Source organism: Balearica regulorum, chromosome 4 (assembly GCF_011004875.1).
Source record: "Balearica regulorum gibbericeps isolate bBalReg1 chromosome 4, bBalReg1.pri, whole genome shotgun sequence".
In the NCBI taxonomy this organism is placed as follows: domain Eukaryota; kingdom Metazoa; phylum Chordata; class Aves; order Gruiformes; family Gruidae; genus Balearica; species Balearica regulorum.
In genome coordinates this window covers 38,259,503-38,276,268 of record NC_046187.1, presented here as the reverse complement: position 1 = coordinate 38,276,268, position 16,766 = coordinate 38,259,503, and the positions used below count along the sequence as shown (strand labels likewise).

Genomic DNA, 16,766 nt, shown 5'->3' with positions numbered 1-16,766 from the left:
GGGTAACTTCTCTCAGACTTCCAAACTCCATGATTTTTATGTCCATTGAAGCAGATTTTCTGCAGCAGTGCTTTTTGTGAGCGAGGAAGGTATTTCAGGATTGTGAAAAGAGCAAATGGAAAATAAAATTCTCCATTTTGCTTGTTATGAATTTGTGCAGTAAACAGTAAACTGTCCTCCTATAGCTAGTAGTAGTTTGCAGAGCCACTCATGATAGCTTCTTTTTTAAAAAAAAAAAAAAGTCTAGTTGCTGGAAACTGGAGTTTTCAAAAGAAGCAGAAGAGCTGGCAAAGGCAACAGCCACCACCTTTCCAGTTCTGCATCTCACTGTGGAGATTTATTCTTTATTTTCAGGGGTCCATTTTTCCTCCAGCTCCCTGGAATATCCCACTGCTCTGTATGAACCTGCAGAAATGCCTTTCTTTTTCCATGGGTAATATAGCATGGTGAATCACTTGGCTGGGATGAATCAGAAAAATACCCAGAAGGGCCACAGTGACAGCTTTATTTTCCTGAGGTTTGATACTTTATTGACTTAATTTACTTTTAAAATACTTTCTTCTTGCTTCTAGCTTAAAATAAATAAATAAATAAATAAATAAATAAATAAATAAAAAATTAGCAAGAACAGCAACTGGACAATTCTTATTAATCCAGTCATCACTCTTCATGATAAATACAGACCAGAAGCTAGTTGTACTGGTTTAAAAAGCCAAACCCGAACTTTGCAATTTGGTCCTTACACTTAAAATTGCCTCCTTATCCACTTTCCAACAAAGCTTCTATTTCCACCTTTAGTTTGGCCACAAGATGGCAATAACTTGCAGACAAAATGCTGAAACAGCCAGACAGCGATTTGAAACTGTCTCCCTTCCTGAGCTTTTCCCTGCGCTCTGCCCCCTCCTCTTTTGTTTCAATATTTAATTGCATTTATTTCGGAATTACTAGGCAACCCACCCCCAGATGTGTAATTTAAAGGTGATGTGCTTGCAGTGAGATTTTCAGGATCTGCTCAGCAGAGCACCATCATGTGATACTGGGATAAGGTGGAGTTCGGCTTTAAGGGGGAGTCTCCAGCCTTCCTCACCAATCTTTAGGATCTCAGCTGGAGGAATACCAGAGGATCCTTCCCCTTTCCCTACTCCTCCATCCAGCCTCCTGAGCCAGCCCCTGAGCACATCAAAGACAGGCAGAGCAGTTGCAAGGTGAGTTTCCCCTGCGGTTGCTTTCCCGTGACTGTGGGTGGTTGTGTGTGGGTTAGGCTGGTGTTTGCTCGCTCTCTCAGGTGCAGATGACAAAATCCCAGGGAGGGGTAGGCTCCAGGTTGGACTCGCAAGTGGGTAGGTGAACCATCGGCTCGGGCTGACAGCGTTTTGTGCTTCCTTTTGAAGAGCTCCAATAGTTTTACAGTGCATTTCCAGCCACCTCACAGCACGTTATTTCACCCTTTCTGTCTGTTTGTGCTAAACTTTTGACCAAAATCCTCCTGGAGAGTCGCAGAGGGATGTGTGTGGGGGTGAGACTGTGCAATCACCCAGAGGGGTCTGCAGAGCTGTGGGCTGTCCCCACCCAACGCCAGCACCCAGGATGGGGAGTGATCTCCCTCCTGGCTTGGGAGCTGGTGGGGTAGGGGACAGGGAACAGCGCAGCTGTCCAGGAGATGCAACTTCATCCCCTCCCAATGCCTGGTCCATTTTGGAAAGGTGGGAAGGGAGGAAGGACTCCTTGTCACTTGCTAGCAGTGCTGTGTTTCTGAGCTGGTTCCCAGCCGTGCTCTTAGGTTGCATCTCTGCTACGGGGAGAGGTGAGGGAAGAAGGATTAGCGGCATTTTCTGTTTTTGAGTTTGATATTTAATAAATAAGCAAGAGCAGAGCTTGGCTAAGGGAAAAGAAAAACCAAGAGCCTGAAACCTAAGCCACCTCATTGCTGGGTGCAGTTTGGTCCCAGCTGGTGAGAAAACCTGCCCAGTTCTCTCCTTGCAGGACATGGTTCCTCACCTGCCACCTCACTTCTGCTCCTGCCATCGTCCCGTCAAGTCGCAGGGCCGGACTGCCCACCTTGTGCTGTACGAGTGACAGTGGAGATCATGATTAAATCCAGATGTTGATTTTTGGAATGGGCTAAAGTCATACTATTGGAAATTGAGGAGTCCTGAGTCTGCATCACCATCACGCTTGCCCTTTGGGTAAAGCACCTATTTCTGGCTCTGGCTGAAGCAATGCTTCAAGAGGCCCTGGGAGGTGGGAGGTTCTTCACTGGACCCTAAACCAGATTATGTGGACTAGGGAGACCTGATAAATTTAGCAGAGGTGGCAGGTCTGAGAGATAATGCCCAAGCGTGCATGCCTCATTAGCTTGAAAATCAGAGTAGCCAAACTTCAGGCAGAGACGCTTTTCTCCCAAGTCGCTGATGTTCACTTTGACAGTAAAATGTCACTCAGAGGCAAGCAGCTACATCACCTGTCATGGCTTCATGTAGCTATGTGGTGATTATAAAAAGGCAGCAGAGCCAGTTGAGGTGAGCTCATGATGCTGGTGAGAAGACATGGTGTCAGCATGGACATCCTTTTGCTGACCCTCAGGAGGAGCTGGAGCTGCAAGCCCAGCCCTCACACGCTGGTGCAACCCCAGCTCTGGTGCCCAGCAGGCAGCTGGTTAAAAGGGTGTCTGCCACCAGGAACAAAGACGATTCGGCTCCGGAGACTTAGATGGGACTGAGATTCATATCGAGTATCATGTAAGACGAAAAGCTCACCCGTTCAGGGTAACTTTTAATGAAGCACACTTTAGTGGGCAATGTTTTTACAGCTTTTGTGATAAGTGCCATATGGAGCTGGGTTTGAAACCCACTCGTGTGAATTTTAGGTGGCATTACCTTCATTACCATAACCTAAGGTTAACTGAGCAATAAATTTAGCTCATGGGAGAGTGGGCAGAGGGAAAGTTCCAGATTCAGGGTGGCTGCCACTAACGGTGTGTTGGAGTAAAGGTGTGTCAGGTTATTTGATTTCTTTTTTTTTTTTTTTTTTTCCTCCTGAACACATATGCCTGAGTTTCTCTCATTTTAAAATCCGAGGCCTTGCAAAGGGGTGGTTTCTTAGGCATGCCTATTTGCATTGCGCAGGTAAAGAAATTTTCTGCAATGTTTTAATTTTGGCTATTTTTTTGTCTTTCATCTTGTGTTATTTTTTCTTTACTGCACAGCCCTGCTATCTGAGATTAAGGTGTGCAGAGTTCCTGATTTGCCTTTGACTCAGTGCCAGTGCTACTGCGTGCACTCGGCTGCTCAACACCAAGTGTATGTATTAGGTAAAAAAGAATTCAGCGATTTTTGGAGTAATTGTCCTGCCCTTCACGTTAGTCAGATGAATTTCTCCCCCCCCCCCCCCCCCCCCCCCGCCCCTTATGTGATGGCTGGATATAATTCCCCTTAGAGCAGCTTGAGAAAGCAGACCTTTGCAGATTAAACTTGTAAAAAAGGAGATGTCAAACATCAAGTATGCTGGTGGGAGACCGAAACTGCTTATCGGCTCGTTATCTCGCATAACTTGTGCCGGCGGGAAAGGGCCGGGCGGGCGACGCGCCCCCCCGCCCCCGCTTGCAGACCTGCATTTTGCTCCTGCCTCCTGCCTGTCTTCCCCCGGGCTGCAGCCCCCGCCCCGCCTGGGACCAGCCGCCGCCGTCCGTCCTCCCGCGGGGCTTTCCCCGGCCGCCGGGCTGGTGACCCCCGACCCGCGGGGAGAGCGGCGGCCCGGCGGAACGTCCGGAGCGGCTCCGGTCCCCAGCGGGACCCGGCCGCGCCGCGGCTCCGCGCCGGAGGGTCGGGCGACGTGGCCGGGGGGTGACCGGCTCTGCTCCTTCCCTTCTCCCCAGGTGGTGCGAGGGAGATGCGGCGCGGAGGAGCGGGCTCGGCCGAGGGTCTGCTGGCGGGCTGAGGGGCGCCTTTGGACGCCCGGAGCGGTGCGGATGAAAGCGGCGGCGGCCGGGAACGTCGTACAGCGAGTTGGCAACAACATGAATACTTCGGCTCTCGCCCCACTGGGAAATTTTTCCGGTCACCCGAATTTTTCGGAGAAGAACTCGCCGATCTTGCAGTTTGAGGATGAGGATTGCCACGTGCCTTTGGCCATGGTCTTCACTTTGGCCTTGGCTTACGGGACTGTGATAATCCTGGGAGTCTCTGGGAATCTGGCCTTGATTGTCATTATTTTAAAACAAAAGGAGATGCGCAATGTTACCAACATCCTCATTGTCAACCTGTCCTTTTCTGATCTTCTGGTGACCATCATGTGTCTTCCCTTTACCTTTGTGTATACTTTAATGGATCACTGGATTTTTGGGGAGGCCATGTGCAAGTTGAATCCCTTCGTGCAGTGTGCCTCAATCACCGTCTCGGTCTTTTCTTTAGTCCTCATTGCTATCGAACGCCATCAGCTGATCATCAATCCCCGTGGCTGGAGGCCCAATAACAGACATGCCTACCTGGGGATTGCTGCCATATGGATTTTGGCCACAGCTTCCTCTTTGCCTTTCCTGATCTACCACGTGCTAACGGATGAACCCTTCAGAAACATAACGTTTGATGAATATAAGGACAAATACGTGTGTTTGGACCTGTTCCCCTTGGACACTGCCAGGCTTTCTTATACCACAACGCTTTTGGTGATTCAGTACTTTGGACCGCTTTGTTTTATATTTATTTGCTACTTAAAGGTAAGAGAGAATCCCCTTGCGATATGCACTTCTTTCTGTCTGGTGTTTGTTTGTCCTTTGCAAAGATGATGGCTGTAGGTTCAATTATCCCACGTGTTTCTCTTTGTTGAATTTCCTGCAGATATACATACGATTAAAAAAAAGGAACAACATGATGGACAAGATGAGAGACAATAAGTACAGATCCTCTGAAACCAAAAGGATCAACATCATGCTGATCTCAATAGTGGTCGCATTTGCAGTTTGCTGGCTGCCTCTCACCATCTTCAATATCGTGTTTGATTGGAATCACGAAATTCTGCCTGTTGCTACCTGCAGCCACAACCTTTTGTTCCTGATTTGCCACCTCACCGCCATGATCTCTACCTGCGTGAACCCCATCTTCTACGGGTTTCTCAATAAGAACTTCCAAAGGGACTTGCAGTTTTTATTTCATTTTTGTCATTTCCGCTCCCGTGAGGAAGATTATGAGACTATAGCCATGTCCACCATGCACACAGATGTTTCAAAAACCTCTTTAAAGCAGGCAAGCCCGGTTGCATTTAAAAAAATAAGTAGTGATGATGATGACAAAATATAAAGAAGTAATAAAAATTCTACACCAAACTGCTGGAAGTGTGATCGCAGGTGAAACATGTCCAAGGACAAGCACAATTACATAACAAGTACAAAATGGGGTAATGTTTTTCTTCTTTTTCCAAGGAACTTTGATTGTTGTCACTTTGAAATTATACACTCTGCATTTTTGCCCCTTTTACTGCTTTAATGTTCGCAGCAGTTATATCTGAATCTTATTATACAGCATAGTTGGACCTGCTACTACCTATGGTTTTCATCAGCTGTCTTTTGTTCTGTTTTCTTTGTACAGTTATCCGCTTTAGCACAAAGATATATTTATTGATTTTTTCAAAGAAGTAGTTTTCAGGAGTGTCCGTCTAAGACCAGTGGAAACAATGTGCACCGCAGGGAGGCTGTCACTACAGAGGACAACCTTCCCAGTAAAAAATTAGGACATCGAAGAGTTCTTCTTCTTTTTTTAATCCAGCTTTTGATCAATGTTAAAGTCCTGTAAAATCAGTGTAGGCATGCAGAAAATGTTTCTGTGAAACCTGTAGAATATGTTAAATGGGGACACGCGTTTGTCTCGTTCATAGAGGCAATTCAGGCTGTAATCACTTAGGTTCAAAGACAGGATTAAGACAGAAATTCTGTTCTCATTTACGAGAATAAAACCCTACAGTAATCCCACAGAGCACAATGGGATAACTCTGATGTTTCACCACAGCAAATGAAAGCACAAATGGGGCTTCAGTCCCAACTGATTATAGCTGATTTTAATAATACAGGCTTTTTTAATTTAAAGATCCTAAACCCCATTTTCATCTGCCATCACTGACAGGAGTTAGTGTTGCTGGGATGAAAGGTACTGTCCGTTCCAAGCCTGTGACCCACGTAAATTCTCCTTGAGACCTATGTCCAGAATCTAAAGGGAGATGGGACTCTTCACTGTCTGTACAAGGTACAATTCCATCCTCGCAGATGACAGTGAAAATCAGGTCTGATATTAAAAAAATAAGCTTTAGCTACCTGAGTCTTTTTGTAATAATGAGTGCTGATCTATGTAAATTATGTATTGCCTCATAATATTCTGTGTTCAGATCCAATGCTCTAAACCTGCATTGTCTCCAAGACAATGGATGGTTTCATCAAGATGTACAAAATTTATGAGGAAGATATGGATATAGTTTGGGTGTAATTGGTATGTTTAGCTTCCAAACTCACAGTTTCCACAGTTGGTTGAAGCGCGGAAATATTTGCTAAATATACACAATAGAGCTCTGTGTGTTATTGCTTAAAATATATATCCTCTAATTACACAAAATATACATGACTAGATCCCCAGCTGAGGGAAACCCGCATAACTTGACTGCTGTAAATGAAACTACAACAATATCAGCCAGCTGAGGTTTTGTGTCATACAGTGTACTTTGCTGTATAATCAATGCCTTTTTGAATAATCAGCTTTTTCAAATACAGTATAGACCTTACTTTCTTTTAGTAAGGTCACTTTAAACCATTCTGGCAGAGAAGAGGGCCTTTAAAATGGATATAAATGTAAATGTAGCATAAATGGAAATCTGACCTGATATCTTTCTGAGCAAAAAGATCTCAGGATGTGTTGGTAAATTTAATATGTTCTAAATTAGACATGGATAAATGCCTAAGAAATGAAAATTATTTGGTTTGCCAGTATTTAAAAGTCAAAAACTGTGCCTTGTGCTGTCTTATAAACAGTGTAGAATATTAAAGTAGCAATGTGTTCTTGTGCATTATAATTCCATGTATTTCTCTATTGGCAGATAATTTAATTAAAAAGGAGGTTTCTGTGGTTGAGAACAGAGAGGGAATGTAGAAAATGAATTCTAAGACAGAACTTTCTTTCAGAGCTTTGCCCTTTTGTATTTTATGAGATTTCCTTTTTCTTTGTGGTTCTCTGTGGAGTGTGTTGCTAGTAATTTGACAAGAGGCTCCTGAAATTATTCCCCTGTCACTTGACGATAATTTTCATATGCTAAGGGTGTGTAATTTCACAAAGAGATACAATGTAGAAACCCAGTCATGTTTTTTTATTAAGAATGTCACAGTGGGTTTTTCCCATTAGACAAAAAAAATCACAGTGAATTTTATGTTTTTTTCCCATTTTTGAAAAAAAGCACTTCCAATCCAGTGGAGGAAGAAAATGGAATTATTTGAGAAAGTTACCCGTTAGTTTGCTGGAAATTTTTGATCAGGCCGAATGAGGTGTTTATACAGAGTAGGTGTTGGAGCAACTTTAGAGGAACCTGCCGGTGTGTCCTAACATTCGGAGGTCTTCAGTGGGATAGCAACATAATTCCTCCTGCATCAGACCTTCTCCTGCTTGAAGTACGGTCTCAAATCATAGAGCTCATGTGATACCGTCTCATACTGTCTCCTGAGAACACGTGTCAGGGTTTTTTTACCTACCACCGCCTGATGAACGAGGCGAGGCGTAAGTAGGAGCATTCCTTTGGCTCGTCCCTGTTAAGCTCAGGAGCCATTTTTCCGCGGCACTGCTGTCCTAGGATCAGGCTTCTCTTCACACGTTTCCTCGCTTGCCTGCAAGAAGCGTTGCTGAGCCTTGGCTAAGGACGCAGGCTAGTACATGGTCACATGAATAGCACAGGGGATGCTGCCTGTAATGACAGCGGAAATGAACACAGTGTAAAGAGTGTCCAGCAGGAAAATGCATTTAGAGAATTTCAGAAGCAAAATCATTGCTCTTCGAAAGAATTTGTTATGAGGAGAAAGATAAAAGTAGTCTCTCCGAGGTGCTGACCTGACATCTGCAGGGTGTAGATGACGTCTACCGGGAGCAGTATTTTTGTCTTTGGTTTCATGACTTGACACCAGAGTCCTCACAAGCCGCTGGAGACTTTCCCCTCCTGACGCCTGGCTACAAAACTAATCCTCTTTTTCCTTTCAGATCTCCAGCACGGCTTCTCATCCTCTATATGCTAAATTTCTTTATAGGGTAAGCTCTCGGGTTTCATGCTTCTCTATCATTTCTCAGTCATTCTGGTTTGGTATTCGTTCCTCCTATGTGCTGTTTTGTCAAACTCCCCACACTTCAGCACATGCCGATTCCTGTCTCAAAAGCCTGAAGATCCCTCTCATTCTTTCAAACTGGCAGAAAGTTTTACTGACAGAAAAACAGAACAGTGAGGGATCTATAATGTATCTTACTATTTATGTGCAATATTCATGTCAAATCTACAGCCTTAAATGACAAATGTAACTATTTAATAAACATTAATATCTGTTTCATTTGTCCGTTATTTTATCATCTTGAACTTCACTGTTATCCACCACAGACATTTAAAGTTTCTGCCTAATCTAAACACACCAGCATATTTGTATGTCATCTTAATAAACACTTCTTTATTGCCATATTGCTTTTTTCAACATATCTCTTAGTTGTGTCATTGTCACTATGTATGGTAATCCACAACTTTCACATCTTCATAGAAAAAAAAAGGATAATAATAAAGGAGGCAATTAATTGACAATAATATCTGCTTTTGGTAGGCTAGGAAAAAGCTGGGTATTAAAAAAAAAAAAATCAACCCTGTTTTTTCCATCTCATGAAAAAATCAGATTTAAACCAGCATCAGGAATTAACATGACGGGACCCCTCAGGTCACTTGAGCTGGTGCTGACTGCATCTCATCACTGATGAAGGTGTGAAGGGCTAAGGGTTCATATATTCTGACTCTGCAGTCTTGCAGTACAGTACCAGCTATTATTAATGGATCCTGAAAGCAAAAGTTGATACTGATTTATATTCAGACTGTAAATCAGCATATGTTTAAATCCAGGCCTGTTCATCAAATTCTGATTCTGACCTCAGGAAAATGTTCTGAGATCAATGAAACGGGAGATTTTGCTTAAAGTTAATCATTTGCTTAGGCACTCTACTGAATAAAAGTGCATTGCTGGCTGGCAGCTCACGCTCTTTCCTAAAAATCAGATTTTAGATTTCAGCTTATTATAGAAATAAATTATTGGTGTATAGTTTTTCTCTGGATTTTTCTCTGGCCTCTAGTGCCCAAAAATGCTTCAGTTTAAGGCTTTGGCTCAGACCTCGTCTGAAAGAATTTACCGAACCAATGCATAGGGAATAAAGACAATAAGGAAACTTTTTTCTGTTCTTATTTTTAAAGCATACATAACAGTAGGAAACATGAGCTTAAATAATACCTCTGTCTGCAACAGATTTAATTAATTCAGTTGAGTGGAAAGGGTAGAGAAATAATAATTATAACCAAATGATAAGTTTTGTTGACAGCTGCTTCTCAGCTGAAGGATATTTGCAACTCCAAGGATATTTACAGCTCCAAGCTCTACTATATCCTCTTCATTCCTGTGTTATTTAATACGTGGTATCTGCCTCCCTGAGTCATTACTAAATACCCGAGTCATTACTAAATACCCAAGTCATTACTAAAGTTGATGTGAAAGAAAATTCTTTTCTTCTGTCCGTGTTTTGTAGAATTTAAAATGGTTGAGGATTACACGTAAGAGGAAAAAATATGACCAGCTTTAGTCTCTTACACTTTAATTAACCTGTGGCCAGAAATAGCTTCTATTGCACAACAATGTTAATGGTCCAACTGAAGACAATATTTCAAAGATTAAGGAGAGCATTCACAAAGACTAACTTCAGCTGGAGGATGGAAGTTTCCCTAGCCTCCTCCAGGGGCAACCCAAGGGTGCTCGCACGTCCTCTGCTCTAGGTCACACATCTACCAAAATGTCTTTCTCTCCATTACCTACATGGACTGTGAAGGGATGGCCAGCTTCCGGGGCCAGCACTAGCCCTAGTGACTACTGCTTCCCTTCCTCCATCTTCCATGGTGCTTCTGCTGTCACTTCATGCTTCATACTCTTGGCAGCTGGTTTCTGAGGAACTTGTAAGAATTCATACTCTGATTTTGTAAAGTGCCCGAGTATATGGCAAAATATAACTCTATTCAGGACACTGCTTTAAATAGTTTCTTCCATTAAAATTATCTTCTGGCAAGTTTCTCAAAATTTGCACTCCATAGAAGTACATAATTTACAAAGTCTATGTAGGAATTACGTCCTACATCCAGCTCATTGCAGCAAAACTGACAGCATGTGCTGTCTTGTGCTTTCCAAAGATTTGGGTCTATATCTGACAGATCAGGCTTTGTTGCAAGAAATTTGCACCGGATGCACATGTGTTGAGATTGCTGCACCGGAGAGGCTCTGCACAGTTAACTAACTTGCCACAAAATATGCAAAATTTCAGATATACAGGGAAATAGATACATGGAGTTTGGAAAAGAGAGAAAAAGCAGAAGATCTAGATGAAGTCTTGATGCATTCTGTCAGATATTCACAAAAAGACTCAAAGGGAGACTCAGACATGTATTTATTTTGGGGGCCAACAGACTGACACATAAATGTTTTTTTGGGGAAAATGGTGGTCAAAAATGATGTATGATTAATAAGTTCTCTGCTCCTGTTTTCAGAAAAGGGATATGGTTCTTTATAAATTACTGTGAAAATGCATTTTAAGATTCTTCACCTTTGATCAATCTAGATCTCTTTTTGAGACAAAGGAAACAAAATGTTTCTGGCACAATCGAAAAGTAACAGCTTCTCATCGCACCCACCCGCTGCACATGAGTCTATTTGCTTTCACTTTTGTGCACCATGGAGAACGTTTGTTTGTGGTAGGAGGAATAACCTGATCAACAGAGCTCTCCTTGTCTTTCTTGGTTTGTGTTCACACTGATACTGTGCTGCTGTTTTTCACTTTTCAATCTTCCCCCCCCCCCCCCCCAAGCTATGACATTTTTATTATGCTATTTATATTGTTTCTTAATAAAAGCTCTATGTGAAAAGATGTTCTTGAAAGATCCTATTCAATGTGTGTTTGAACATACGGGTGAAAGGCCATACAGGATTTGTAGAAATGTGACTGGCAATGTGATGATGCTTCAGGTGGTAGGGAAGTAGAAAATATATTTGTTGCATACGGTTATTCAGCCCTTTTCATTTAAATCTTTTGCTATAATTTTAATTCATGTAATGTAAATGTCAGCTAGGTCTATGTATCTAGTGATTCCTCTTGGTGACCAGCCTCTGGAGATATCCAGCCAGTAGGAGATAATGGGTAACACAACTTGTTTCCTTACCTATGGACCTCATCATTGCCTATAAGCTTCTCATTGTTTGTGACATACTTCAACATGTATATGCAAAAGTGTTCAGTTCTTTCTCTTTAAGACTAGTAAAAGTTTTACATTTAAGAGATTTAATAGATTGTCCTTTCTGATTTTTCCATTATTATTATGACTGTAATGGTTGAGGCTTTTCAGTTAGGCCTTGATTATAATTTGGGTTAGTCCCCTGGCTGTCAGTCACCATGTTCATGTGCTTATAATTAGGTGGTAAAGAGCCTTAAACCCTGACCTAAATTGCTGCAAGCTTAATGGAAAGCCTTCCATTGACTTCAGTGAGCTTTGGGCAATTTCCTTGTTTCAAGTGATGCTAAGGTGTGATACGTGTCTGAATACCTGCTTCCTAGAGAGGGCAGCAGGCCATAAAAAGTGACATTTTTCTATCTGTGTGGACTCAGCAGAGACACAACTCCACAGCTGTCCATGTCAGTCTGAGGGACATACCTAAAAGCTATCTTCAGCTGGTACTTACAGTAAGGTTAGCCTCTTAGGTTTTTCTGCGAGTTTTACTCTGATGCATTTTCTTGACATAGCTACAAGTTAAATGTATCTGCCGAGCTGTCTGGCTTACTGGTTTAAACCAATTTGCTTCACAGAAAATTGAAAAGGGCACTACCAATTCTGAATGTAGTTTTGGCTCTTGACAGGTATGCATATTTATAGATTTCCACTACTAAAAGTTTGGGCTTTGTTGTTGTTGTTGTTGTTGTTTATTATTATTGCTGCTGCTGCTGCTTTTTTAAGTTTGTCCAAAAAAAAAAAAAAAATTAATTAACACCCAGACAGCATAGTTTACATTTAAAATTCACTCCAAGCAGTAAGGAAAAGCACTCAGCCTTCAGCAGGGGCTGTGGATTTACCTGGTAATGGTGCTCCTACAGCTGGAACATCAGCAATCATGAATCAAACCACTGCAAATAGCTGCTTACAAAGGCCGTCTTCAGAATTAGGTAAGGGCACCTTTAAGTCAGTGTATAGAAACTTGAATTCAAATACTAATGTTTTTGTGGGGGAAATTATGCACTCAGATAACCCAGTGACTTAATGAAATCATAAAGCCTGAGACTGGTCTCACTCATATTAGTCCAATGCTGCGGTAACTGCTTTGACATTGTTCAGAAGATGATGGTGTAGATGAGGCAGATAAATGAGATCAGTCTGCGAATGCTGTCAGACTGGTTTTTTAGGCCCATAGATCTTATATTACCCAGGATCAGGATAGCATGCTGAATATTTAACCCTGCTGTTCCTTGAGGAAATTATGTACCTTGGCTGCCTGCTCTCCCTTCCTTTCCATAGCTTTTGAATTCCTTAGTAATTTCACTTGGACCTGACAGGTTTGCCAAAAGTAACAAGCTCTTAGAAGCTGAAATGGTATTGTATAAGGTGGGTACTTAAGTACTTAAATAAGTTTGTTCTTTTAAGCAGGACATACATGTAATTGGTGTTATCATTGGAAGTATTATACGCTACACAGTAAAATATATATCTTTAATATCACTTAAAGTAGCATTTCAAAATGCTGACTTGAAGTGAACTTTATATATTTATAAAAAAGCCCTAAACCTTTAGCAGTTTTTATACTCGGGGCATGTTTCTGTGGTTTGGAAGGAACAAACCAAGCTGTGCCGGTTGTGCAGCTGTGCTGGCTGTGCAGCTGGTGCTGGCAACAGGGTTTTGGTTTCTGTGACTGTGGGACCCTGTCTGAGGATCAGCATCTGCTCAGGAGAAATGGGATCCACCTGACTAAGTGAGGCAAAGGTATCTATTTTTGCCAGCAGGATGGCTGATCTGGTAAGAAGGGCTTTGAACTGGGAGTTATGTGGGATGAAGAGTATCACCAGCTGCCCTGTGAGGGCTGACAAGCAGAGGGCCTGGGGTGGTGTGAATGAAGGCAAAGACAAAACCAACAAAACAGAGCTTACATAGGGTCACCTCAAGCACTTGCAGGCAACCAAGGAAGTGCCTACAGGACACCAATTTGGGAAAAATCCCCAGACCCTTTCTGGGAAATCAGCGTGCCGGAGTGCCTCTCTGAAGTGCCTGTACACTCATGTGTGCAGCAAGGGGAATAAACATAAGTGGACATCTGTGTGTGACTGCAGGGCTATCTTGTTGGGATCATGGAGATGTGGTGGGATGGCTCCCATGACTGGAGTATTACAATGGAGCGATACAGACTCTTTAGGAAGGACCGAACAAGAACATGAGGAGATAGGAGTTACCCTTTATGTAAGAGAGCAGCTGGAGTGCATGGAACTCTTCTGAAGATGGATGAGGAGCCAACTGAGAGCTTATGGGTGGGGATTAAAGAACAAACCATTATGGGTCACACTGTAGTGCGTGTCTGCTATAGGCTGCCTGATCAGGAAAACAGTAGATGAGGCCTTCTACAGGCAGCTGGAAGAAGTCTCATGTTCACAGGGCCTGTTGCTCATAATGGACTTTAACCACCCTGATACCTGCAGAGTATAAGCAATCCAGGAGGTTCCCGGAGAGCATTAATGACAACTTCCTGACACAAGTGATAGAGGCACCAGTGAGAAGACATGCTCTGCTGGACCTCATACTTGCAAACGAGGAAGGGCTTGTCAGGGATGTGGAGATCAAAGGCAGCCTTGGCTGCAGTAATGGCAGAGTTCAGGATGGAGGAGAGCAAATATCAAAATCACAACCCTGGACTTCAGGAGAGCAGACTTTAGCCTCAGGGATCTGCCTGAAAGAATCCCACAGGATTTCCTGGAGGGAAGAGGAGGCCAGGCAAGCTGGTTGATATTCAAAGATTGTCTTCCGAGGTGGAGAGCAGTCCATCCCAATGAGCAGCAAGTCAAGCAGAGATGCCAGGAGGCCTGTATGGATGAAGAAGGAGCTCCTGGCAAAACTCAAACATAAAAAGTAAGTATACATAGAAAGTAAGTATACAGAAGGTGGAATAAGTGACAGGTAACATGGGAGGAATATCGAGACATTGCATGAGCATGCAATGACAGGTTAGGAAAGCCAAAGCCCAACTGGAGCTCCATCTGGTGAGGGAACAAGGCAACAAGAAAAGCCAACAAGAAAGACAGCAGGAAGGGCTTCTATAAGTACGTAAGCAGCAAAAGGAAAACTAGGGATTATGTGGGTCTGCTGCTAAATGGGGCAAGGGCCCAGTGACACAGAACATTGAAAAAGCTGAGGTACTGAATGCTTTCTTCCATCACTCTTTACTAGTATGACCAGCCTTCAGAAATCCCAGGCCGTGGAGACCAGGGGAAAGGCTGGAGCAAGAAAGGCCTACCCTTGGTGCAAGAGGATCATGTTAGGAAATAGTTAAGTAAACTGGACAAAAATAAGTCCACTGGCCCTGATGGGATGCAGCCTTAGCCCATGGTGATTGAAAAACTAATCCTGGAAACCATTTCCAGGCTCATGAAGGACAGGAAAGTGATCAGGAGTAGTCAGCATGAGTTCTCAAAGGGGAAGTCATGCTTAACCAACCTGATAATCTTCTATGATAAAGGCTATCTTACCAAACCATCTATTGGATTGATAGGTGAGAGCAGTAGATATTTTCTACTTTGACTTCAGTAAGGCTGTCGACACTGTCTCTCATAACACACTTATAGAGAAGCTGATGAAATATGAGCTGGATAAGCAGGCACTGAGGTGGATTGAAAACTGGCTGAATGGTCAGGCCCAGAGGGTGGTGATCAGCTGCTCTTTTCAATGGTGCCCAGTGACAGGACGAGAAGCAATGGGCCTGAAACACAGGAGGCTCCCTCTGAACATCAGGAAACCCTTTTTTACTGTGAGGGTGACTGAGCATTGGCACAGGTTTCCCAGAGAGGTGGTGGCGTCTCTCCTCTTGGAGATATTCAAAACCCATCTGGACAAGGTCCTGGGCAACCAGCTCTAGAGGACCCTGTTCTAGCAGGGAGAGTTGGACTAGATGACCTTCAGAAGCCCATTTTAACCTCAACCATTTTGTGATTCTGTGAACTACAGCATCAGAAATTTATCCACAGAATAGAGCTTCTCTCTTCAAGTAAAGCTCTCAGAGAAGCTGTTTTTATCTCCAAGCTCTGAATTGCATGTTCCTAAAACATATCTACTGACAATCATATTTACTGCATTGTAGTTACTGTTAGCTTTCCATTTATTTTACTCCAGTGTTATAACAGAGAGAATGTTCTCAAATATCGGTTCTTTAGGCACCCTGAAAAACACAATCTGATTTCACTGATCTCTTAGAAGACACTGGGCTCTGGAAAAGTATTTTTACTTACTTTGTAGGCATTTCAACACTAACACATTATTAAGCAAGATCCAAGTAACCTTTCATGCAGAAGTATTGCCACTTACTTCACTCTGATTTCCAAATTTGGTATAATAAACTCTTAGATAGATCTGTTAAATTATATTTGATTTATGCACGCACTGTTAGAAAAGCTCCGAATATAAGAGTAACTTGGTACAGGTACTCTTACAAGTTTGGTGAAGACTAGGAGCTATGCAGGTAAAGCATTTTTATCAAAGCCTGAGTAAGGAAAAGAAAAGAAAACTCACTCTTGCCTGCTATGTTTGGCAGCAGCCGGCTGGCCAGCGTTATCCAGGCAACGAGAACGCTCTTATGCCTGAGCCAGGCAGGGTAACAGGGGAAGGAGGCGCACGGGGTCCAAGAGTTACGGACCACAACCAGGAGTTGTGGTATTGCGGTGTTAGTCTGCATGGGAATATGAGGGGACAGCTCAGGCAAATTTGGTGAGCTGAGGAGCAGATACAGGGCATAGAAAGATAGAATCCCAATCTTATTAATTTTCTTATTTAGAATAACCTGTGGTAGGAAATCTATGATAATTATCAATTTCTAGGCCAAGCTATAGTACATGTGTTTTTCACAGTTTTTGGTTTGGGTGTATTTTTTTTTTTTAAATAAAGCTCATAATTATTTAAATAGTAAAATCTATTTTAGCACAGTTCCTATGTTAGAGAGAGAACGTGTCAATGAAGGTGCTGACAGTACAAATCATTCTTTTGCAACTCTAAAGCCAGCTGAATTTGAAAGAGTTCTGATTGCTCTAATACACTTTGCTTACTTTGTATAACATTTTTTTAAAAAAAGCTACAGATGAAGCAGTGTTTCTGATGAATATATATATGCAATACTACTAGCTGCATAATAAAGACACAAGTCTTATTCATATATTGTTACTAAAAATAGGTGCTAACCCTGTCACACTGGATATTGCCATTTGATTTCTCACATGATTTTCTTAGAA

At 42.6% G+C, this 16,766-nt stretch overlaps 1 protein-coding gene across 1 annotated transcript; it reads left to right on the top strand.

Moving 5' to 3' along the window:
• The first annotated feature begins 3,880 nt into the window (after window positions 1–3,880).
• NPY1R (neuropeptide Y receptor Y1) lies at window positions 3,881–11,477 on the top strand. Its single transcript, XM_010298597.2, has 2 exons — window positions 3,881–4,714; window positions 4,836–11,477. The coding sequence occupies exons 1-2, from the start codon at window positions 3,968–3,970 to the stop codon at window positions 5,292–5,294; spliced, it is 1,206 nt and encodes a 401-aa protein (XP_010296899.2). The 5' UTR covers window positions 3,881–3,967; the 3' UTR covers window positions 5,295–11,477.
• Window positions 11,478–16,766: the final 5,289 nt, after the last annotated feature.